The 26,721-nt window shown below is 37.2% G+C and overlaps 2 protein-coding genes across 2 annotated transcripts in view; one reads left to right on the top strand and one right to left on the bottom strand.

Moving 5' to 3' along the window:
* Positions 1 to 14,600, bottom strand: part of LOC133838888 (uncharacterized) — a 53,556-nt gene extending 38,956 nt beyond the window's left edge. Inside the window, 1 exon segment of the mRNA XM_062270140.1 lies at positions 13,849 to 14,600. The gene's annotated coding sequence lies outside the window, so the exon portion shown is untranslated.
* Positions 14,601 to 15,631: 1,031 nt separating this feature from the next.
* LOC133850805 (uncharacterized) lies at positions 15,632 to 19,511 on the top strand. The gene is made up of 2 exons (XM_062287013.1): positions 15,632 to 16,409; positions 17,008 to 19,511. The coding sequence occupies exons 1-2, from the start codon at positions 16,236 to 16,238 to the stop codon at positions 18,049 to 18,051; spliced, it is 1,218 nt and encodes a 405-aa protein (XP_062142997.1). The 5' UTR covers positions 15,632 to 16,235; the 3' UTR covers positions 18,052 to 19,511.
* Positions 19,512 to 26,721: the final 7,210 nt, after the last annotated feature.

The following is a 26,721-nucleotide window of genomic DNA, read 5'->3' as shown; positions in this document are numbered from 1 at the left end:
ATCACTTTCATGACTCTTTTATATGCATTGCACTTCCGTGTGAACGTACTCAAAGTGCTACTGTAAGCGAGGGAGGCTGCAGAAGTTGTGTATAAGATGTTGATGTACGAAAAATGCAAGTAAGTATAGAGAATGTTTGACTAATTTAAATGTATTCATTAAATATGTAAAGGGATTGAGTTAGAAAAATTTATTTAAACGAAATGCAGACATTTTATTGAAATATGAAATTTAAGTTAAAAAAGATCTGTATTTAGTTAATTCGTTTATGTTCCTTCATTAGATTTATTATTAAACGCAAACAATTCCAGAAATAATAGCCACATCGTATTACAATATCTTTCAAATAAAAACCTAATAAAAAAAACCGAATAAAACTCTAAATATTCACCACTTTTCTGACTCACAATTTCCATTTTTCATTCACACTTGATTATTACTCATTGCACGCCATTAAACAGCAATAGAAATGCAAAGCTCTTTCTACATACAAACCAGCCGATTGATTTAGACGCACTCTTTCATTACTCGAATTGAGCCAATTGTTTTGCTGGCCTGTCGAAACCAGTTTTTTGGCACTGCAAACTAATGATCTGTATCTGTGAAATCTTACACAACTTGAGGCACAATCTAATGACCTAATGAACAGCTCGCTTGCTTGCTGAGAGCAATCAAATGTTTTGTTGATCTACTGTTATTTAATAATGATCTAATCAACTGCGAAACTTTGATAATTTATCATAATGCTGACAGATCTGCGAACAAAGAAAGAGAGAGAGATAGAGCGAGAAACTTCTATAGCTTCCCACATGAATCGAGTCGAGTCGAGTTGAGTCGAGAGTCGTTTACATGCTCATTGGTCTTGGCCATTACATGGCACTCGGGAATAGTCTGGCCCACGCCATAACTCTACTCCGCTCTGTCTCCATTTTAATGCGCTAACCATAAAACTGAAATTCATCTCTTTTTTCTTTCTTTACTTTGCAGATACAACATCAGAAAAAAAGAGTCTGCCATGGGGAGTCCGGCTTTTGGTTTTTTGGAGTTGTTTGAGGAGTTCAGTTTCTGTGGAGAGCTTGTGGGGTAGGCCACTTGGTCGCAACCACAGAAGTGACTTAACTCGCTTTAAGCCTTCTCATCTGCGACTTGTGAGTAGCTTGTTGTTCCCCTCCTCTTCTCTTCTCCTCAACCAGGCGCAGCAACCGCATCTATTTCATTTCAAACTCCACTACACATGCCACGACGAGATGACACTTGACTGAATATTTATGGCCACAAATGGAGCGAAAATAAAATCGCCAAGTCACGGGCGGACGCGGGCAAAAAAAAAATAGAAGTAAGAAGTATGTATGAAAAAAAGCAAAAGCAAAAGCAAAATGCGAGCGGACACACATGGCGATGGCGATGGCGATGGCGATGTCTGTCGATGGATGCCTTTGTCTGTTTAGTGGCCACATGGAAGACATGCCCTTTTTCGGGCGTGCTCTAACTGTGCCCCATCTGTGCTCGCTCTGTGGCTTTGTGGCACACAATGAACCGCACACAATACCGTTAGCCTGACCGACTCTCTAGCTCACAGTCCCCACTCCTAAGCGAAACCAAATATAATATAAAAAAAAACCAGCTAACTGCCCCTTTGGCTTTTTGGTTTTGTGGTTTTTCTCGTCGTCGTCGTTTTGCGTCGAGTCGCGTCAATTCGTGATCTTTATCTTTATCTGTGCACTTGGCTTATGCATGTATATATATTCACAAATATTTGCGCTTATTTATGTGGCTTTTGTTTTATCAGCTTTTGTTTATTCAAAGATTATGCCCAACTGATCTACGCCTTCCTCATGCTGACTCCTCAGCAACCACATTGGTTTGCCTTCAATTCGTTCTTCCGATTTTCAGTCGCGACTCACAAAAACTCATGCTTCGCCCTCTGCCCGCTGTCTGCTGCCTGCTGCCCGGGCAAATATGTAATGAAGCATAAGCAATTATGATAATGCCGTTTCTGTTTACATTTTCGCTTCGTTTTTGTCGCTTTTGCTGGAGCTTATCAGCAGCCCAGTCGAGTCGAGTGAACAGCGCAGAGCAGCCTCCAAATTGTTGACAAAATATGAACAACTTGAATGGCTTTAGTCAAACGACACCGAATTGCTTTGTGCTCTGTAACTCAGGGGGAGAAACTAAAAATACGCTCTTAGATTATAGAAAATTTCCATTTAATATTAAATTTTCATTGCATTTAATTTAAAGTTTTCTTAATTATGCATATTACTAATTATTTAGAAATTTTTAAGCAAAAAAAACTAAAGATACCTTCTTAAATTATAGATAATTTCCATTTGATATTCCAGCTTAACTTCAATATGATTTTACTTTAAGAAAATTATTAAATTATTCCTATTGCGAATTACTTAAGAATTTGTAAAGCCTTTTTAAAAGATATCTTTCATATTATCTATATATCTTTCAGAATTTACAATTTAAAAGTAGTCTTTGACATCACGAAATTACTTTTTTATTCAAACTGTATTATTTGGATTACACATTATTAATATATACAAATTCTTTAGAAGTTATATTTACTCTTTATTTTTAGCATTTTCATACATTTTAAAATTGGAACCATTTTTAAGAATCTTTTATATCTTTTTCTGTCTGCCGAGTCTGCCGAAACGAGTTGTGGCAATTTTATTTTCCATTGATAATATTTTTGAAGAGGATCGCAAATAAATACTTGTTAGGCACTATACATATAAACAAAATACAGAAAATCTAGAGGTAACCTCATTGTGATTGTTTCCTAGAAATGAAATATTGAAACCAAGCAAATATTAGAATCGACTTAATGCTCTCTCGACCTCAGCTTAATCAGCTGGACTATGCATTTGTCGTTTCTTGTTGATTACCAAGCTTACACGTAATAACCCTTTGAACCAAAACTCAATCAGTCGGACTTTGGTTAGCAACCAAAATGCAAATTTACAACACATTTGTATAAAAATGGTTTTTTGAGTTTTTGTCGCAATATTTTTGCCGAGTCAAGCTGACAGAATGTCACGTAAGACACGCGCTATGCAAAGGCAAAGGCAAATATATATAAAATTGTATATTTTGTGTTAGGAAGAGAGGGGGAGACAACGGCAAAATCCTATCAGGAGGCCACGCCTCCAACAGGTAGCTGCAATTTGGAGTTTTTCAACAAGTTTTCGTTCGTGGCAAAAGGAGAGTTGACGCCCATTGGCAATTTATGCAAATCAATGCCGCAAAAACTCAAACTCAAACCGAAAACTCAACCTCTCAACCTGAAGCCTTGACTTGGTCTGGCACCCAATGAAACTCGATGGAAGCCAATGGCACCCAATGGTACCTACCACTTGAATGGCACTTGAATTAAGCCATCAGGCTTGAGGCGTAGTAAATTAAAATTGACAAAAAGTAACCATAGTAAAATGCGTAGCTCTTTCACCAATTTACTGAATCATAATTTCGCCTAGAGGCAGCTCATGCTCTCCCTTTCCCCATCTCTCTCTCTCTCTCTCTCTCACTCACGCTCTTTCAGTTCATCTGATAGTTTGCCTCGACAATCATCGACACTTGAAGACTCGTCGACTGAAGCGTTTATCTAAAGTTCAACAACTTATGCAAATGTATGGGTAGCTGAGTATGCGTCTTCAATCAGTCCCGGGCTTAAAGCCCCATTCACACACACATTAACACACTCCATACACACACACACACACACACTCTCATGCGTTTGCGATGTGCAGGAATTCAAGTTAGGTTCTTTTTCCTCTTCATGTATTGCTTTCATCATATTTTTCATTATAAACCACAATTGTATTTATATATTTTTTTCCTTTTTCTTTTTCGTTTTTTTTTTTTGTGCTATCTTGAATCTTGCAGTTCATACGAATGTGTGTAATCTCATATCTCTTGTTGTTCTCTTGATGATTAATGTAAATGTGAGTGTGTGTGTGTTTGAACTCTATGTCCACTGCATTTTCTAGCCATTAGTCATAAATTGTTGTTGTTGTTGTGGTCGCTGCTCTTGAAATTGTCAGTCACTCAACATGGTTGTCACTGCCCCTATAAGCTGCTTAGCAACAGGCAAAAGTGTAAAGGTTAAACTCTGTCTGGAAAACTGGAAAAGCCAACAAAAAACAGAATGACCATTATTATCAATTGTCACATGGAATCGGTTTGATGGAGAGCGGTTATATTGACACATTGACAGCAGGTACGTGTGGCAAATGGCAACGTCGCAGCTACTGTTGCAAGTCTGCGTTTCCACTTTATTTATTTTTGTTCAGGCGAAAAGATTATATGTGAGACTGCAGTAAATGGAGAATATGTTGAAACAGCATTTCAAATACATGTGCATATAATATTTGATATGTGAATGCTACTGAAATGCTGTGAAAGATTAAAAATATATTTCAGCCTTTATTTCTCAGCTTGTTGAGAATATTTGCAGATAAAATTTAAATATTTTTCGTTTTGTCAAAGATTGTAAAAGTCACTGCAAATATGCGCAGTTTATTTCTTAAAAATTGACTGATTAATATTTTGAAAATATGCTAAGGAAATGTTGTGAAAGATTAAAAATATATTTCAAAGTAAATATGCAGCATTTAGTTCTCAGCTTGGTAATATTTTTCCTTTTTGTCAATGATTAAAATATGCGCAGTTTATTTCTTAAAAGTTGACTGATTAATATTTTGAAAATATGCTACTGAAATGTTGTGAATGATTAAAAATATATTTCAGCCTTTATTTCTCAGCTTGGTAAGAATATTTGCAGATAAAATTGAAATATTTTTCGTTTTGATTAAAATATATTCGCAGTTTATTTCTTAAAAATTTACTGCTTATTATTTTGGGAATATTTCTGCATATTTCCTTATTTCAAGAATTCTTTTTATACACATTGCGATAGAGCATATTTATCAAAACTTGTTGCCAGAGTTTATAATTTTATTTTGAAAACGTAAACAACTTATTATCGCAGCAGAAGTTTTCAACATTTAATTAAAGAGAAGCAGAAAGAAATACGCTGATAAACGAGCAACTTGAACAACACATTATTCTGCTGGTGGCAATGTGCGCATTTAACCCATTAAAGTCTCTCACAATTGCCAACTAAAACGAGCACATTGAGAACCACTTGTTCAAATACGGTGAATATAAACCATCTTATAGGTGAATAACAGAGATGTACGAGTATAAACAAACAGCACTCAAAGTGCACTCGTTTCGACTTAACGCTGATAAACAATTCAATTTGAGGTCTGAAATAATAATTCCAGTCTATAATTGATTAAGACGTTGATTTGACAATTGAGATTAAGATTCAATAAGAGTGTGTAAAGCAAACATTGTATTTAATCAATTTTCTGTAATTTGCCAATTTAATTCAGAGCTTACAATATTTATTTTTTGAGAACATAATCTCTCTTTTTGCATTGTTTTCAATTTGCAGCATAAAGTTTTTTTTAGCAATTTAATCGCCACTTTGAGTCTGGTTAGAAGCGAGCAAAGCAAGTGCTTAAAGTGTGGCTTATAAACAATTACGGAGTATAAAGTATAAAGTATAAAGTGCTTCGCTGCCAAGGGAAGCCACTTGGATGAGGTGAAGTGAGTTTGAGTTGAAGCTGAAGTGCTGAGCCAAGTTATTTGTGTTTCACTCTGAACTTGACCTTTTTTCTCATCGTTGTAGGCATGGCCACATGGAATGCACTTAGCCAAAAGCACCACAGTGGTGGTCTAAAGTGGTTACCAGTGGATTTTTACAGTAGCTGATGTTGCTGTTGCTACTGTTGCTGCTTTAAGCCATCATCATTCGTCATTATGTTGATACATTGGCATTGCCACCGCCCCAATGTCTGTCGCTAAGTAGCTGCAACTAAGCCGCTTACCACGGACACAGCGACAAAGACACAGAGAAAGAGACAGAGACTATTTGAGTGACCATAGCCCCAAGAGAGAGATTCTCAGTTGGCATCGCGGTCTCGTGCACATTGACTGACCCAATTTGCTTGCAGCACGTTTTTCGCTGAGTGAGTGTATTCGTATCCATATGAGTTTGCCTTGGACTACTGCTGTATCTGTATGTGTGTGTGTGTGTGTGTGTGTGTGTGTGTGTGTGTGTGTGTGTGTGTGCATGGCCTGGACGTGTGCCTGTTCTTTTGCTGTTAATTGGATTAATAATGACAGAAACAATGGGGCAGCAACTGGTACAGAAATAATATGTGGGGGGATTATGTAAGCCAATCGACAGGCCAACAGACAGGCAGCCAGCAAATTTGTCTGACTCTCAAGTCCATATATAGACCAGGGAACTGTAGCTGGAAGCTGTCAAGAGTGTGACTGCCAAAGCGCATATTCAAAAACCGAAATAAAAACAAAAAAACATAAATGGAGAATTCGTTTTTCTGGTGTGCACGAAAAAGGCAACACACTAAATTTGCTTGCCATAACTAATGAGAAATGTGATTATGCAATGTTTGTTTGGCTTTTACTGAATGGAAACAACTTTCATAAACATAATGCCAATGAGCAGAACTAGCAAAAAAAAGTCTGTTTAAACATACAACTCTTATATTTGCTCAAAAGTCTAGACTCTAAGACTCCAACTACCGTTGTGTAAGCCATCGTAAGTTTGCTGACCCAATTTTCGGAACACACAATTGTCAATTACCAAATTACTGACCTCATAAACGGTTACTACAACGAGCTATATGCTGCCAAAGTTGTGTCTCATATCATTTACGAACCACCGCAATAAGCACAAGAAAATGCTTTATCAGCACAGGCGAAACAGTTAACACACAAAATACTACTATACAACTCTATCGTATCAATATGAATGGAACCAAGTTCTGTTGCTATTGCTGTTTGTGTTGTGTGTTTGTCTTAGATACGCTATCAAGAATTCAGCTTGATGTCGTGGCCCCAATCTAGACCAATACCTTAAATACCAATACTTGCCCCTTTCTTTCCCTCTGAAGAGGCAGATAAGCTAAAATGTCAGATAAACCGTAGTATAACGCCAATAGATGATTGAATTATTGAGTTTATATTTATTTGTGGCCAGTCAAATGATGAGCTCACTAATGATAGCGACAGGTATTTAAATGCTCAACTCATTTATGCACATTTATTTATATTGTATTCATAAGCAATCTTTTATTTTTTGTATTCGACACGTCTGCTGAGGCAATCGGTCTGAGGGTTCAGTTTCTGGAATTGGGGTTTATTATGAGTCAGTTTATTTATTTTGTATTTTTTTTTTTTCGTATGCTTCTCTTTGTCTTTTCGCGTCTTTGTCATAGTCATTTTTGGTTGGCCCTCTGCCCGAGTTTCTTCATGCAGCGGTAAATGAAAGATTCTTACGGGTTTCTGATCTTTTTTTTGCAGAATTTTGTATAAAATAAATGGTTATGTTGGACAGAGAGAGAGAGAAAGGTAACAACTTCTTCTAACGGCAGCTGTCTACATAAATTTAATTAAAAATCGTTTAAAATCCTTTCAGAAATTGTTTAAGCACAACTTTTTAAAGTTGTTGTTTTGAATTTTGTTGTTTTTGGTTTTTTGTGTGAGTGCCTGGCAACCGAGGCGAGGTGACTGAGTGTCAACACGTGCCAAATTGTTTGTGCATCTATCTCTTAAGAGTTGCTAAACTTTTGCACCAACAATACAATAACATTTTGCTGCTCAAAGTTTTTTGCTGCAAGGCAAAACAAGTACAGCGTATCTGCAAGATACAAAATACGTTCAGATACATTCGGCAGATACAAAAGTGGAAGTTTTATGCGCATGCAGATATACCTTAATATATATATTATTGGTTTCTGTTTCTGTTGGTGCGATTGTTTCGGTGTGTCGCTGTGGCTTGTTGTTTGCATGTTGCTCGGCCGCATTAACATAAACAAATAGAGACAAATTCATAATTGGCCATCGTGCGTCAACCCTCGAAAGGCAACCTGCAAAATGCACACATACAAGTCACAATAATCCAACAGGAGGGCGTCAGGTTGTGTCCCACAACGCAGAACGCAGCACGCAGCAAAACATTTGCAGGGGGGAATTGTCAGGGTGCGTCACCATGGCGTATGATGAATATATAACGCACGTGCAAGTCAAACACGTTTCCATTGCGGTGTTTTTGTTCGCTGTTCTCTGTTCTCGATGTTGTTACTGTCATGTATTTGCTGTTATTTCGCGCTCAACAACTCCACGCAAGTCTTTGCTCTATTTCACAGAGTTTAAAGACTTTGCTAAGAAGCTTATATTCATTCTTTTTATTCTTTTTACTTTTACTAGGAAATAAATAGCACAATATTTTTATCTGACTATTAATTGGATATATGTTTGTAAATTTGCATATAACATAAATTTGTAAATTTAAATTTCAAGAACTCTTTTCTAAATTCAGTTGCAAATAAATAATACAATATTTTTATCTGACTATTCATTTGAATTCAGTTTGTGTATTTCATAAAACATAAAATTTGCTAAGTTGCATTTTCATTTTTCTTTTGTACTCTCAGTAATAAATTAGAATTAGTTTTATGCCTATTGCATAAAACATAAAATAGTAAATTTTAATTAAAAATGGAGATTATTATGCCTGTAACTTTCTTTCATTTATACATTTAACAAAAATTTGTGGCATATATTTTTAATAAATTTGTTCGCTTATTCATTTCCTGAATAAATAACGCTTAGTACTTAATGCTTTAATAAGCGCATCTAAATATTCAGCTTACATTTTTTTTCTACTTCCTTTTTATCTGACGCATTTTAATCAATTTTGTGAGCCGTGGCATTGTCAACGTAGACAACTTGTATAAAAATGCCAAATTCTCATACGCACCGTTGACCCAATTTATTAAGGCAAGCGAGAGAAACACCCTTGAAACACGCTGACAATCCCACATGCAAAGAACACACCAACAACAACAAAAAATACTGTCCAAATAATGCCAGAGACACCGATATGTTTTACTGTGCGAGGGAGAGAGAGACAGAGAGAGCGCAGTGGAGCATAGAGCAGTAAGAAAACAAGGGGAGGTGGGAGGTCGTGAAATCGGAATTTGGGGCGCGGTTCTGTCCTATGCATTGTTATGCATCTGCAAGAATTGGGTCAGCCAAGCGTGCAGTAATGTACTCAAATATACTGCATAAGTTATATAGTATATAGTATATGGTATATATTCTATTATATGGCTTATTTATGACATTATGCGAGGCCATTTTGCAAGCAGTTAGTTTCATATTTTAATTTAAGTTGCGCCTCGAGCCTTCGCTGCACTGTTTTGGCTCATTAAAAGATAGAATGCGCCTTTCTCTCGTCGTCATTTTGGCCCGTTTTTCAAGCCACTTTTGCTAATTATGAGCACAAGCTGCAAGCGCCCATTTTGAGGAGTCAGGCAAGTGTGTGTTTGTGTGTGTGTTTGTTTGCCAAGGATACTTTTGATTTAGCACACTAAACTGCCCCGAAGCTGCAGCTGTCGAAAAATGTTGCTGCAATTTGCAGCTGTCCAAAAGTGGCTAAAAGCATTGTTTAGTTGATGTCTCTCTCTCTCTCTCTCTCTTTCTCTTTCTATCTCTTTATCTTTCTCTCTCTTTCTTTCTATCTCTCGATATTTGCATTTCTTATTTATTTCTACTTAAAAATGCCAAGCTGTAGGTTATAACAACTTCAATTTCCAAACCATTAACTAGAGTCAATATAAATGAAGTTGAAGATATCTCAATTTTTATGGCCTAGACAGCATCATCATCATCATCTTGGAGATATCTCTGTTCATGTGCCGTCATTAATGGACATTTGTTTGGCCAACACCTGAGCCTGAGTCTGTTGCTGGCGCCACTTGGCCAAAGATATTTGTTGAGTTTGGCGAACAATCAATCTCATTGACAAGCCACCCAATCGAAGTGCTTCGTTGTGATAGCTTCAACGCCTGCTCTTGTCATATGCATAACATTTCACTTTCAGAGCTTTTCCTTCCTTTCCCTGGGCTATGTAAATTTTGATAAATTATCCACGCCCAAAACGACGGATGAGTGTTTCTGGTGTTGAACAAGCTTAAGCTCGGCTTACAGACATCATCACGTTGCATCTCTGCTGCTGTCGGAGATGGAGATGGGAAAGTTGTTTTTCACCATCGTAATCAAAAGTCTAAACCTAATCGGACAGTGGCCCATGTAAGGTTCAAAGTTTACTCAGCCGACTTTTGTTTGACAAAACTTGCAGATGTTTAACTTTGGGCTGAGACCCATTTAATAAGCGGCTGTCATTGTGTTGCGTTTGCTTTGCTTTTGCCTTATTCATTTTCATTTTCATTTCCATTTTCAGTTTTCATTTTCATTTTGGTTTTGTATTTTTCATTTCGTGTTTCGTTTTTGAAAAGGGTGTTGACAAAACTTGTGACACTTGCGCAAACAATAAATTTCATTTAATTTATTTATACACTTGCCTAGCCATTATTTGCTTTTCTGCTTAGCTCAACTGAGTCGCAGTACCTCAATAACAGCTGTGAAATAACATTGAGAATATATATATAGAAAAATACAAATAATATTTTCATATTCAATTTTTGCGATTATTATTCCAATTTGTCATCGATACAAAGGGGAACTCGAAGTGAAGCGTCGCCGAAATTTGATGCTCAGCTCAGTCGGCACTTTGAGTTGATTTTGCTTATTTGAAGCAGCAGCAGCTTTGCCATATCACATGACTGGCAAAACTTTTTGAGAAGGAACCTCATCGAAATCATTGAACAACAGCTGAGCCAGCAGAGAGACCCTCAAAATCATAAAGAATAATAATAATCTGAATGCTGTAAACAGAAATTGCTCGACAAGCGAATGCTCTTCAGCCAAATGCTTAAAGTAATAATTTATTTCATAAATATTTCCGGCATTCAACATACTCAATTCTATATCTCTAATACTCTCAGATATCTAAAGTTATTTTTCATATACTGACACCTACTTAATATACCCTTTTGAACCCTTTCAGCGACATAAACTTTTCGTATTCTTTTTGCAAATCTCAGCGGAAAGGCAAATTCAGAATATGAAAATCAATTTTTTAGGGTTTTGCTCTCTTGGGTTCGCCAGTTGTTTTAACACTTCAGCGAGCATTGAACGGGGGGGAGGAGCAAAGACTAGGCTTGTATTTGAAACTAATTTAAATAAAAACCAATCTGGCTGAAAATGTCAAACATAATTCGAGTCTACGGCTTGGCATCTTATCGCTTTATGTGTTGTGACGGGTCTGGAAAACTTTGTCTTTTGCCGTTGTCTGTGCTATGCTGTGTTGTGTGCTGTGTTCTTATAGCGTGACTGTGACTGGGACTGTGAGTGCAACTCAAATCAAATTGCCAAACGAACTTTCCACTCGGCACACACAACAATTTTTATTTTTATGGTCCGCACCCCAAAAAGTTGCCTTTAAGACGCAGAGACGTTAACCAAGAACCCGACACGTTTCACTTTCGCTTGAACTTGAAACGACAAAACGAAAGAATGAAAGAACGGAAAGGAACTTGAGAACATGGCCGCGCATGCTGATGATTATCCTTCGAGAGCTGAGAGCATCCTTAAGCCTATGAACAGTAGAGCCAACAGTTTGCAGTTTTGCTGGGAAAACGACAGCAACAACAAAAAGGAAAAAAACAAAGCACAACAGACATAAAAATGCTTAGAGAAAAACTGCGATGAGAGTTTTGCGATAAGCAGGCCAAAACAATGAAAACCGAAAGTCGGACGGAGGATGGAGGGCGGATGGAGGGCGGAAGACAGACAAGTGTTGCCTGCTTTTAGGCGCTGTGTCCGTGAATTTTACTCTTAAGAAAATAGGTCGACGCTTTTAGTTATGACCATGGCCACAACGAAACGCTAAAGAATTGGAGCAAAACATTTGCTGCTGCTGCTGCTATTCGTCCACCATAAAAGATTACAATAAAAACAGATAGAGCGACCGCAGAAATACAAATAAAAAGTCCAACTGGAATTTATATTGGCCATTCTGGCCATCTCTGGTTTGTTACATTTTTAGCAGCTGTTTCTCTTGTGTAGCTTCGAGCATATTCATTTTCGTTCGCTCATTTGTATCTAAGTTGAATGGAAATTAATTAGCTGCGGCTGCGAAGCAAATAAATTCCAAATGTAAGCGAGCAATGCGAACTGTTCTCTGTAATGAATCTGATAACAAAAGCCTGTCAATATTTAAGGTAAATAGATTGGTCCGGCCAACTGTGTGAGCTCCATTGATTGCGGCCCATTCAATTACTCCACCAAAAGAAGGAAAGGTCATTCAATCACTTTAAACGACCGCAATAGCGGAAACAATTTTAATTTATATCTCACACATTCGATAAGCTGTGCAACATTGAGATTCATTAATAAATATTATTTTAATTAAATTTCCGAATTTCAGTTCAAAAAAGAAAGCGTCTTTTGGCGAATGAGAAGACTTGAGGAAATATGAAAATAAAACTGGAATTTCAACAGCTAGTCTATTTTTCTACATTTCTTAATTATAGTTAATAGGGTGTTAAATGCTCACAGTCACTTTAAATTATGAATAAACATTTGCCAAAAATGTGTTGGATTCTTTTGTTTCTATAAATTCTTAAAAAATGATTAATTACAAATTGCCAAATACCAAATTGGGCAATCAAATTTGTTAACTTTAAGCTTTAAAATTTAGCAAACCAGTTTCGAGATGATTAGATAATTGAAAATTATGTATTATATCAATTATAGTAGTTCCTACGAAGCTAAATCTAAAAAGGTTTTGCAATTTTCTAGTTTCAATCTTGCCAAAGCAATCTTTCGGGCTGCCTTTGCTCACTTTATGTGCTCGCAAATCTTTTAAAACCTGTTACCAATTGCCAGAATAAAAAGAAACTGTGTTACAACTCTAAGCACAATCCTCTTTACTGCCTGTGAGAGATGTGAGTTCTTTATTTCTTAGTGCAGTGAACCCAAAAGTCAGTTTCATTTGCATTTAAGTGCAAGCCAAACCCAGGTCATAAAAACTGTTATCAAAGTGAGACTAAGCCGAAAACTATTCTATACACTCAATTGATAAGCTCAAAGCATGGTAGTAGGTAGGAGACCAGAAAACATATCCAGCATTTGAATTTGCTGAGGGGGAATTGCTGACCTCCTCATCTCTCCCCTCTTCCAGAGAGAGAGAGAAAGAGAGAGAGTGTGGAACGAACCACTTGGCCTTTTTTTATGGGCTGATAAAAAGACTTTTGGAGCAATCAAAAACCGCAACATGTTAACTGTTAATGCCCCAGACACCTATTTGTGCCTTTTTTGCAGAACACTCCCCATATGTGGCAGTTGAGGCAGTAGCTGGGGCCACATACTGACAATGAACTCGGCCCGGCGACCATAAATGCGCCAAATATAAATTATATTAAAAAAAAAAAAGAAAGGGGAGAAAATGGAGGGATAGCAGGGATAGGGTTGCCAAGTTCCGGGATCTCAATAATTCAAAACAATTTCATTTTATTGCTGAAGTTGGAAAAGGATTCGGGAAAGCACAGTTTAGCCTTACACAATGCGAAGGCAACAATTTGACCCGGGATTGGACCACGAACCTCTGGGATTGGATTGGATGGGGTGGAAGAAGGGAAGGAAGTGGGGGGAATAACCCTTTTTAACAGTTCGCGTATATAAAACATTTTGTTGTAGGCGGGTCAGTTGGGAGAGGAAGGGGGATGTTGGTTTGTCCATAAGGTAGGCGTGAAAGCCAACACATAAAACAGCCAGAGGATGTACACTTGCAGGGGGAGGGGTAAAGAGAGGGGGCGTTGGTGGGTTTCAACTTACCGTTTGCGGATGTGCGCAAATATTTGGCGTTGAGGCTGCTGTTGCTCCTGCTGCTGATGATGAAGATGAACGGGTTCGTAATCCTTTTAGTGTCTGATAATGAAAATCCTGCCAGTTACACGACAGCTCACAAACACATATACATGTGCACATACACACACACAAGCACAGAAACACACGCTGCCTTATGGCTATTAATGATGTCTAGTCGAGGAGGAGTTGGATAGGAGATTTTTAATTATCTCCAGAGACAGGGCAAATGGAAATAAAAACACAAAAACGTTGCGCAAGATTTAATGCAAAAATATACCGCGTAATTAAAGCAATCGACCGGCTTAATTACCGACAATTGCAACTTGTTATTTATCTATATAACTTTTTATATATGTGTATATATTTTTTTTTATTGGCCGTTTGTTATTATTGTTGCTGTAATTTGGATTCAATCAAAAGTCACACTAATTCAATTTACACAACACAAACACACTTTGGCATTTAATTAGTCACTCCTGTTGTGGTTTTATGTTTTTCTATGTTTTTTTTTTTTTTGTTTTCTGTTTTCGTTTTGGTGGTATTCACACACACACACACCGAAAGCGCGTTAGGCCAAAAAACACCGGGCGGTGGAGTTGAGTGCAGAAAAACAACGTCGAAATTTTGATCGAACAACTTCAAACGATAACGATATCTGTTGAGTGCGAGAGCAGCCGCAACGAAACGCACAACGCAAGATTCCAAAACAGAATGAAGCGCAAAACTCGTTTACTTCGCCACTGCTGCCCAACGACAAGTTCGATGTGCCAGCAGTTGCGCTGCTTGTTGCTGGAATCGAACTAAAATGTTGCAACTCAAACCAAAGCATCAAACATGCCGCGTTTGAGCGCAAGTTGCATGCATGGTTGTCGGAAAAGGGGTGAATAGGCGACCGATTCATTTAACTAATTTATTTTCGTATTTATTAATGAAATAGTATTCTGAAAAAGTATTCTGAAGTATATAAAATATTAAATATTTTAAATGTCATTAAATTACTATAACTACAGCTGTAATTTCCAAGTAATTACAGTTTACAAAGTCAACTTCTCACTCACAACAAACTCTGCCTTGTTTTGAGTCAAACTTCTGCTTTGTTTACATTCTTGGCCAACAACTTGAGCGAAGTATTTGGTAACACACGTTATGTCAACAGTAAGCAGCAAGCAATTATATAAATGCAATTTTTAAAAGCAATCACAAATCAATATAAATTTATGTCCATATTTATTTCTATTTGAAATTGGATTTTTTACAAAAACTAATAATAAACTAAATTGAATTTATAATTAAACAATAAATGTTTATAGACTGACTCGAGAAGATTGTCTTTAATTTTTACCATATACTTTACAGACAAGTCAAGTGATTTATTTATTTGCAGTTCCACAAAATAATTATATAATTAATGTACTTAAAGTAGTTTCTCTAGTTTCTCACCCATTTCATCTTATTCTGATCTACAACTGGCGCCAGTGGCATTATAATATAATAGTAATCCCTTTGCACTGCTGATGACCACAAATCTCTCACACACAAATTGGCCAATCCATAAACCCATTTAAGAACTGAAAATAATTTTCATTAATGAAACACGCCATAAAAACAAAGTCCACAAACTGGCCCATGGGCTGGTGGCTGATGTGGTAGCTGGGCATTCATTTAAATGAGACACATTTCACAACAGCAACAACAAAAGGGAAGCGGCGAGACAATGTCGGGAATCGGGACTCGGGACTCAGGACCCTTACATAGGCAAGATAGCAATGTGAAATATTGGAAGGGTATTGGAAATCAGATTACATTTAATTTTCATGTAATTAAAACCAAACAGCGCAAGAAGCGTAGGTGCAATGGAACCATCGAGTCGCCCGATGAAACAGCCGTTGAGTTTCACCTGAAATATATAAGTACGGCAACAACAACAAGAAAAACAACAACCACAACAACATTGACAACCACGCAGCGTTGTCAAGGTAACACCGGCCCAAGCAATTGACAGTTTCAGGTACCAAAACAAAAAAAGGAAAACGCGCACACAGCAGTAAATGGAAAAGCAGCTCAAAGACAGGCCGCGAACAGAACAGAAAGAAAAAGGACACCAGCAAGGACGAGGACGAGAGCACCTGTAAGGAGTCGGGAAATTGTTCACGGAGCCACAGCGAACAGCAAGTGGAATCTGGGATTCAACGGAAACCAACGCGCGGAAGTGCGCAAAAACAGGAATTCACTGAAAAATCATTAAACAAAGGGCACCCAACCACGCCCAATAACAACGCAGCGCAACACAACAGCAACAACCAAAGGGAGGGAACAGGACACAGGACACAGCACATCAGCACTTGAAAGACACCATGAATTACTACGATGAGGAGATCACAATCAGTGGCCCGGACAGCAAGCATCTGAGCAGTGTGCAAATGGACAGGTCATCGAGGTCTGACACGGCTGCCAGAGGCCAGACTGGAGCAACTGCAGCAGCAGTACAATCTACAGGCGGACAACGGGCGGCCAGGCAACGCAATTTGGTAAGTGAGAAGGATAAAGAGGGTGATGGGGTGATGGGGTGATGGGGTGGAGATGACCTGAAGGAGAAAATTTGCATGATTTGGATAGAGCTCAAATGGGTGGCATGCAAATACTGTATTTTATCAACTATACTTTCATTCTGTACTCTTTATTTTCTTTTAATATACACAATATAACTCCATATTTTTCTCTCTGTTCGGGGTTTTCTTCCTTTCTCTTTCAATGATCCTTTTTTGCCAGTTTTCACATTCTCATTCAAGTTTCATTTCATGTGTCTAATCTTCAACGTTGTCTCTTTCCATCTCAGAGCACTGTTTTCCTTTTCTCTCTCTAACATTTCCTTTGACTTTCCATTCTATTTTTAACTTTCCATTCTTCCCTCTCATAGGTTATTTTTGTAAACCTCTTCTTTATCTTAAATGTAGGAATTTCTTATATAAGTTAAGTTCATAATTTCTGAACATTTTCTGTATATTTTCCATATACTAAATATATATTGAATATAGAGCCTTATGCCTTCCTTCTGCCATCTTCTTTCTCTACTCTTTCATGACCATAGCAAACTCACTTTAATTAAAAATTTCTCTTCTCCTGCAGCAGCTGCAGGGCAACTCGGCGGATGACGATGGCCTCCTCCAGGATATTATCGATCACGATGACGAGGCCGATGACAGCGACGACGATGACGATGACAGCGAGCTGCAAATGGCTGGCAGTGGACTGGGCATGGCGGCAACTGCGCCACGTCCGCAGACACGTCCTGGCAGCACACGCAATGCAAAGCAGCCGCAGATCGCCGATGACCAGCTGAGCTTTGGCAGCTCGGACGAGGCAGCTGGCGGAGAGCATGCGACTGGCATGAAGTTGGCACATCAGAAGCTACCAATGCCAGCGCAGCAGCGACGCAGTGCTGGGCAGGCACAGGAGATGAACACGTTCAATTTGACGCCCGACAAGTGGGAGCAACTGCCACTGCAGCCGGAACTCAAAGAGATCTTTCCCTACATACTCAAGTATACGCCACAAACTATTGAGACGCCCTATCATCTGCAGCCCTTCATCCCGGAGTTTGTGCCCGCCGTGGGCGATGTGGATGCCATGCTGAAGGTACAGGCGCCAGCTCTGTTGCAACCGCAACGTCAACGCGAGCTGGATGAGCAGTTGCAGCGATTGGGTCTAATGCTGCTTGATGAGCCGTCGGGCACACAAAGCGAGCCCAGTTTGCTCAACATGAAGTTGCGCTCCGTGCTGAGCGGCAGTCGTGGCACAAAGCCGCGTCATGGTGGCGCCTACTCGGCAACGATGGTGCCCACAGCCCGATCTGCCAAGGATATTGAACGCTGGATTGGTGAAGTGGAACAGGTGCACATGACGCAATCCATGTACGATGCACAGCCGCGTAAGGATATCGATGCGTTGCTCGAGCATTGGCCACGTTCGTATGCCGAGCCAGTGACCAAAGATGCTCTCGACCAGGCCTATCACTCCTGTCTACAGCAGCAAATCTCACTAGGCGATTATGTGCGCGTGCTTTGTGAACGCTTTGGCGTCGAGGGACCGCTGGAGACGCAATCGGATTACATACACAACGTTCAGACGCTGTTTGCCCTCTACCTGGCCGCGAGTCAGGCCTGGGAATAGACAGAGAGAGAGAGTTGGGTGAGGTGACTGCACTAATAACGCTAATGGCTTCGATTAAGTGACAGCCAGACGCCGTTTGTTTGCCTTTGTGTCGGGATGCCCCTTTGGCTGGCCATTAAATCGCTTGCAAAACCGTTAGTCTCCATAACTTGCACGTTTGATTCGTTTTGCGGGTGAACAAGAGGGAAGCTTCAGTTTGGCGAAAGGTGGGTAGGGGGTGCATCTGGTGTCTGTTGGTCTGCTGCTTTCTGTAGTGCGAATTCATTTTGAAGGCGCTGTGAATGCAACTGCGCTGGCGACAACTTGCGAAATTGCCGCCGTTGTCCGCTTTGTCTGCCATGCCGCATCAGCAGCTTCCAGCGGCAAAAATGAAATTTGGTTCACCATTTTTTATGCATCGCAACCGTTTCCCGAATGGGGTATATTTGTAACAGCTTGCATAGTAAACAAAATGCAGCATACTTTTAGGCTGCATTTGTAACCAGCAAGCAGTTCCCAACACTGCTTGCACTGCTTTCAGGCTGTAATTTCAATTACCCACCTAAATTTTGTCAACAGGATATATTTCAGTCGTTCATTTGAGAAAGCGGCTGTTTCACTGGCCTTTTTTGTTGTTCCAGTGCCGCACTCAAGTGCCAAAAGGCAACAATGCAGTGCATTTGGACGCCAAGGCACGGATGTTGCATTGAAAATGAAATGAAAAACTCTGCTGAAAAGTTGACTGAAATGCAACAGAGTGGCAAATAAGAACAACAAGCAACTGCAATTGTCGCCGTATCACCAGCAGAAAAAGTGTCGCGCATAAAAGCGAAAAAACGAAAGAATCAAAAGCCGCCAGCACAATTCCCATAGCATACTTATTGGGGCAAACCAAAAGCACGCACGTATATTAAGTAGAATATCTGTACGGCAAGAGCAAGAGCAAGAAAACAGAGGGGGAGAATCTCAGACCATTTGTTAAACCAATCATGCACTTGACCAAACCGCCAGCAACAACAAATGCCTAATTAGAGCCGCTTAAGACAACATTAACCTGACCAAAGCCAGCGACATCAACATCGATGTCTGTCTGTCGTCGCTGTTGCTGCTGCTGCTGCACTTGCAGTTGACGACCTTAATTATGCGTAAACCGGTTAAGACCCATTAATGCCATTTTCGATGCGCCTACGCCTGCTGCAGACACCACTGACTCTCTCGGCCAGTCTCCTGTGGACGACTGTCTGGCCAACTGTCAATCAAAGACCGCCGCCATCATATGCAAAATGCATTATGCGCCGTAAATTTTACACCGCCTTCTGCTCTGTGTGCAGTTGCAAGTTACATGTGATTGACGTTGCCAGCGAGAGTCATTAACAACCGTGCGAAGGCCATTAGTGGCATTTTCTGCAAGATTAACTCCTTCCCGCAATTAAAGACCACTTTTGCAGTACTTAAATAATGTTAAGCTACGAAAATAGTAATTATTAAGAATTACTTTTAACTGATTTGTTTATGAATAAAAGGATATATGGAAAAATATGGGAAATATTTTATAAAAAAAAAAAACAACCATGAAAGCTACCGAATATCTACTAAATTATAGCGAAAGCTATGATATGTATATATATTATTACATTCATATACATGCCATATATAAACATATACATAAATATACAATTTTATCGGACATTTCGGGCAGCTCATTTTATCAACTTTATTATAAGCATTGCTCAAGCTTCCAATTATGAATCACAAATGTATTCAAGCGATGATATATATGTTCATAAATACGAGTGAACAAATTAAGCAATGCCTAATTAGTTATTTGTTTAAAAGCACTGTCATTATTCATATAAAAACATCTGGAATACTATTCCATATTTTCAAAATAATATCATACTATATTTTTGTGGTTTTATATTTTCAAGATGCATTCTCATATCAGGCATCGCAAAAAAATTTCACTGATGTCGTTTAATGAGTATTGCTCTCGTTTATAATTTAGAGTCACTCAGCTGTTTAAACGATTGGATTGCTTTATACTGTAATAATTGGTCACTAAGATTTAAGTATTTCATAATGCATAATGCCAAGTATCTTGGCAATGTCTAATTAAATTATTATTGCCACCAGATAATAGCAATCCAAGTACAAGTAAGTAAGGAAAATTATGAATATTATTATTACTAAGAATTTAATTATTATCATGTTAAAAATATTTCTTATTTATTAGCACAAAAAAACTTAGATTAAAAATAACTTAAGTAAGAAGATATTCAGCCTTTTTGGTTTCTTGGTTATTTTGATAAAGTTGTTGTAAAGCTATATTATAGAACTCAGAGAATCAGTTAATCCGGTTAGGTATCCTTATAGATACAGATGAGATTTTTGCCTTAACTCCCATCACTAGCTCATTTCCCCATTTCTCGTGGTAAAATAATGTAAATGGCGCCTCCTTCCTGATAGGCCGGTTGCCCAATTTTAAGAAATCTTTTTCCAAATCTATGTCCGATAGATATTGAAGCTTCAATTGATTGAGCCCCTCAGCTTTCTTCAATTCAGTTTTGGACATTTTCTTTAAGTCCATGATACCCAATTGCAGCATCTGCCTTAAGGCTGTAAGCTGTTGGCGCATTTTTCCTTTTTTGAAATGGCAATAGGGATCAACCCATGATCGTATTTCATACATAATCATCATTGAATCGAGTCCATATTGCCTGATGCCATTGTTAAAACATATCTTAATATTCGGAAAGTCAAGAAACATCAACATATTATACCACTCAAATATATCATCAAACTTAAAGAAAATTGTGTGCAGCTTAGGTAAGATGCTAACACTATTTACGACGCTAAGCCAACTCCAATTATAATGCACTATCACCTCTTCAAGCAGCTGACACTTTCCAATATTGTTCTCTTCAGGACCATAACACTCTAGCAAACTTGGGGTCAACTCAAGTTTGCGCAATTGCGTAAAATTTCGCAGCAGTTTGAAATTTAAGCCACTATGAGCCTTCAAAGAGCGCAGCCCAGGAAAGAGTTCTATAATTAGTCTTAGGCATTCATCGGCAGCTGCAGATTGATCCTCTAGATGGGGGACACACAATTTGTAGACCAACGTTTTCATATTGGGAAATGTGAAATCCAAGCAACGCTTGAGAAACTCCACTCTGACATGATCCAGCTTCAATTGCCGCATGTTTCTACTAACGATGCTCAGAAATATGTTTAACATTTCGGGCATCGCTAAGAATTTCTCAGTGCTAGTTTCATCAATATAGAAGCATTGCTCAAACTTCCAGTTTTGAATCACAAATGCATTTAATCGATTTGAAATGCCTTTGGTGGTTTCATATAGTGATAGTTGGTCTCTAACTTCTAGGTACTTTATTATCGCCAACCAACAATCGTCGTTGAGTACGTCGAACGACATCATGGACTATTTAATTACAGATTGTTTATCCTTGCAATGTCTGATTAAATTGTTATTGTCACTTATAAAACTGGATAATAGATAGAAATCCAAGTACAAGTATGTTAGAACGATAGTATAAATAAAATTTACTTATTGCTCTCTCTTCCGTTCAATTCGTACAATATCCAACTTTCAGTATACAACTGCTTAAATACTTAATTTTGAAACCCTCAAAACTTTTCTGTCAAGCAATAAGAAAAAAATAAAATGCTGATGAACAAGCTTTATTTATCTGCACAGGAGAGTCATTATTATAAATAATTATAAATAATAATTATAATGAAACTATGCAATAACTAATAACGGTAAATTTCTTATCAGCTCATCAGTTTATATTTTTGTCGCGTGTGACAGTGAAAAAAGAGCATTTCTTATGAGTGCATCTAAAGTTGCTGTCCATTGAGCATGCAAAATTTTTCCCAATCACATATTTTGCTACCAAATATAATAAAATAAAATTTGGTTGAATATAAGCACAACTTCATTTTTGAAAGTTTGTTGCGTGCGACATGGTGAAAAATATTTTTTTTATGTTTTTCGTTAAATTATTATTTTGAATGTAGATATACATTCTCTTTTTATGTGCAGAAAACAACATAAATTTCATGTCATCTGCGCTAATTGAGACTTTGGTTAGATGAAAAATGATAGGACGGCCATGGTATAAGTCAGATGAATTGATTTGGGTGCAAAGGCCAACAAAAAAAATCTTCTAGAGCAGATTATTTATAAAAAAAATATTTTTGACATTAATGATGTCATTTAAGTTAGGTAATTAAGTTTCTCATGCACTTATTATGAATTTATTATTTTTTGTTTAACTTTTTTAAAGTTTTTTTTTCAAGTATGAAATTTCTGTTGAAAATAAAAATATATATTGAATACATTTCATTTCACATTTCACATTTTTTTCATCACGTTTTGCTGAAATCAAATGTCGCGTGCGAATTCGTTACATTTTTATAATTTTTTGAAAACGAACAATTGCTCAAAATTAAACACCAATAATAATGCCAAGCTATAAGTTCCAAATTTCATAAAATTAAAATTATGTCTTGACACATATTCAAGCGATGATATATATGTATCATATGTATATATACGAGTGACCAAATTAGCCAAAGTTTTATTAGTTATTTATTTAAAAACATTGGCATTACTCACATAAAAACATCTGGTGTACAATTTATACTATATTTTTGTGGTTTTATATTTTATAATTGGTCACTATTCTATACGTATTTCATAATCACCAATCCACAAACATCGTTGAAAACGTCCAACGACATTTTGGATTATTTGATTTGTAAATTTAATGCAAATGCTTAGTATCTTGGCAAAGTCTAATTAAATTATTATTATGCCACAGAATCGAGATGCTGTTATGTCATTGACTTTAGAAAGTCGTTCTAAAGTTCCTCAAATCGAGTCAAAGAAAGACTTGAGATTATAATAAGATGACATTATATTCTAAGTCAACAAAATGCAAAAAATTACCTACTTGTTGGAAAGCAAATTAACTTTATAATAAAAAATAAAATTAAATTCCGCCTTTTATCATGCCAAGCCTACTTTTATTTAGTTGCCTAAAATGCCTTTGAATATATATTTCAATTTTTAGACCGATACCTTAATTCGTTAAAAAGTTACAGACGCATTGCTCCTACTTTCTTATATGAGGCTCAGTACATGGCTAGTTTGGCTCATTTTGTTGAATTAAAAAAAAATTATAAGTTAAATAAATTTAAAAAAAAAATTATAAAATTTGTTGTAAAAAAATGAATCAGAATTGACTCCAACATAATTGGAAAATGCGTATTTTTTTTTAAATACATTAAAATGCCTTAAATACCTCGAAATACCTTATGTACCTCATAGTGCAATCTTTAAGCTTCACGGCGCGGACTAGGAATTCATTTTAGACACATGGTTTCATGGTGAAATTTTCTTAGAATTCTTCGTAGATTCCGATTATGGGGGACGATTTTTGCGAATAAAAAATTGACCCGCCCTAATATATATATATATATATATATATGTATGTATATAATTAGTAATCATAATTAATTAAAGGAAACATTACATTTACATACATCTAGACAAAGAATGACAGATACTTTAACGAAAGGATTGTAATTTTTAGCTTTTATAATTTATTTGGCAACAACAAGAATATATTTTTATGTCACAATTCAAACATATCTTTTAGTAGTATCTCTCAGCATCTCTCAGGACAATCATTAAAACGAATCATGATACGCTCATCCACCAGATATTGTAGTCGTTTAATTTAATTAAAACTTAATAAAGATTAATCTTAAATTAATAAATAGCATAAATAGTAAAATTAAGAATAACATTTATACTGAATAACAAGCTTTCCAGCATTTTTGGTAGCGAATCAGTGAATCCGGTCAGTTATCCTTATAGATACAGATGAGATTTGCGCCTTAACTCCCATCACTAGCTCATTTCCCCATTTCTCGTGGTAAAACAATGTAAACGGCGCCTCCTCCGTGATATGCCGGTTGCCTACTTTAAAGAAATCCTTTTCCAGTTGTATGTCCGATAGATACTGAAGCTTGAATTTATTAAGCCTTTCAGCTTTCTTCAATTCTGTTTTGGATATTTTCTTTAAGTCCATGAGACCCAATTCCAGCATCTGCTTTAAAGCTGTAAGCTGTGTGCGTATTCCTTCATTCCAGTGAGCGCGAGAGGGATCAGCCCATGATCCTATATTATACATAATCATAATTGAATCGGATCCATATTGCCTGATGCCATTGTTAAAGCATATCTTAATCGAATATTTAAGAAGCGAAAACATATCATACCACTCAGTTACATCGTTAATGTGGAAGAAAACTGTGTGTAGCTTGGGCAAGATTCTGATACTATTCGCGACGCTAAGCCAATTCCAATTATAATGCACTATCACTTCTTCAAGCAGCTGACACTCTGCAACATCGGACTCATAAGGGCCACTACATTTTAGCAAACTTGGGATCAACTCAAGTTTGCGCAACTGCGTAAAATTTCGCAGCAGTTTGAAATTTAAGCCACTATGAGCCTTCAACGAGTGCAGGCCAGGAAAGAGTTCTATAATTAGTCTTAGGCATTCGTCGGCAGAAGCAGATTGATCCTCTAGATGGGGGACACACAATTTGTAGTCCAACGTTTTCATATTGGGAAATTTAAAATCCACGAAGCGCTTGAGAAACTCCATTTTGACATGATCCAATTTCAATTGACGCATGTTTCTACTAACGCTGCTCAGAAAAATGTTTAGCACTTCGGGCATCGATAAAAATGTCTCAGTGCTCGCTTCATCAATATAAAAGCATTGCTGAAACCTCCAGTTTTGAATCACACATGTATTTAAACGATTTGAAATGCCTTTGGTAGCTTCATACAGTGATATTTGGTCTCTAACTTCTAGGATGTTTATTATCGCCAACCAACAATCGTTGCTGAGTACATCGAACGACATCTTGGACTATTTAATTTATGAATTTAAGGCGAACAGATTGTTAATATCCTTGCAGTGTCTGATTAAATTGTTATTATCACTTATAAAACTGGATAATAGATAGAAATCCAAGTACAAGTATGTAAAAACGATAGTATAATTAAAATATTACTTATTGCTCTCTCTTCCGTTTAACTCAAACAAAATCCAACTTTTAGTATACAACTGCTTAAATACTTAATTTTGAAACCCTCACAAACTTTGTTGTCAAGCGATAAGAAAAAATAAAATGCTGAGAAACAAGCTTTATTTAGCTGTAGAGAAAGACTCATTTTGATTGATTCATAATTGTAAATAATTATAATATAAAAATTAATTTTTCTAGTAAGGAAATAAAATAAACATGTGGTAAAAATATATACATACATATATTGTATGAGCAATCATAATCAAAGAAATATTTTTTTGGGGACAGTCTTAAGCAAAGCTCTTGATTTATAAGTTAGCTAATAACATTAGCTTTACTGACATCAATCCAAGGACTGTCATATAATATAATATAACGAAAGTCTTGTAATTTTCAGCTTTTATAATATATTTTATGTCACAATTTATACATATCTTTTTATAGTATCTCTCAGCATCTCTTAGTATCGGGGCAATGTAATTCTATATATATAGATGATACCCGCACTTCAAATCCAATCACCATCGCGTCGTCATCCTTCTTATGGCAAATAAATGTGAAGGGCTGAGAGTGATTATTCAGTGCGTTTTCCACGACATGTTGATTGATAAATATAAAGAAATCCTCGTCCAATCGCATGTTCGATATATAATGTAAATATTCTGATGATGGACACCTGTCCAACAATTCTGTTTTAGATATGATATTTAAGTCGATGAGTCCCAATTGCAGCAGTTGCTTCAATTCTGGTAGTAGCTCGCTCAGTTCATCACTGGAGAAACCATCTTGCTTATAAGTCAGGACTTGCAACTTCATCAGTTTTTGCAGTGAAGTTGGGTCATATTGACTAATGCAATCATTAAAACGAATCATGTGTATGTCCTTGATACGCTCGTCCACGAGATATTTTAGTATATCAAACAAAGTATGTTGGTTACAAAGTTGAAAGAAAATTTTGTACAGTTTGGGCAATCTCCTGATTGCATCATAAATGTGAAGCCAAGGAAAATCACAATGCAAGGTCAACTCTTCCAGCGACTCACACTTGTAAATATATTTGAAGTAATCGGGGCCTTCACGCGCCAGCCAATATGGACTTATCTCGAGTTTGCGCAACTGCTTAAAGTTCTTCAGCAAAGGAAACAAGTAAGAAAGTTACAGTCGAGTGTGCTCGACTGTGAGATACCCGCTACCCATTTTTTAATAAAGGCAAAATATTGCGGTATCATTTTCAAAATATACCGAAAATACTAACAAAAATACTAAAAATATACTAAATGGTATGTTTGGTATATCGATATAGTACACCATTCAAAATATACCATAGACGACACAATGTACCAGATTGTCACCCAAAGCAACTCAGACCCCTAGTAAGTAGTAGGAATCATAACTACTATAGTAATTATTGTATATACCAAAATTCGCAACTCTAGCTTGAAATTTACGCTTGTTATTCGATTTTTTTTGATTTACGGGGGCGGAAGTGGGCGTGGCAAAAATTTGAAACAAACTTGATCTGCGTGCAAACATAACAAATGCTGTCGAAAAAAAAAA

The sequence above is a fragment of the Drosophila sulfurigaster genome, chromosome 2L (assembly GCF_023558435.1).
Source record: "Drosophila sulfurigaster albostrigata strain 15112-1811.04 chromosome 2L, ASM2355843v2, whole genome shotgun sequence".
Classification (NCBI taxonomy): Eukaryota; Metazoa; Arthropoda; class Insecta; order Diptera; family Drosophilidae; genus Drosophila; species Drosophila sulfurigaster.
Note: the sequence above shows the minus strand (reverse complement) of the source record. Positions and strands in the feature narration are given on the sequence as shown.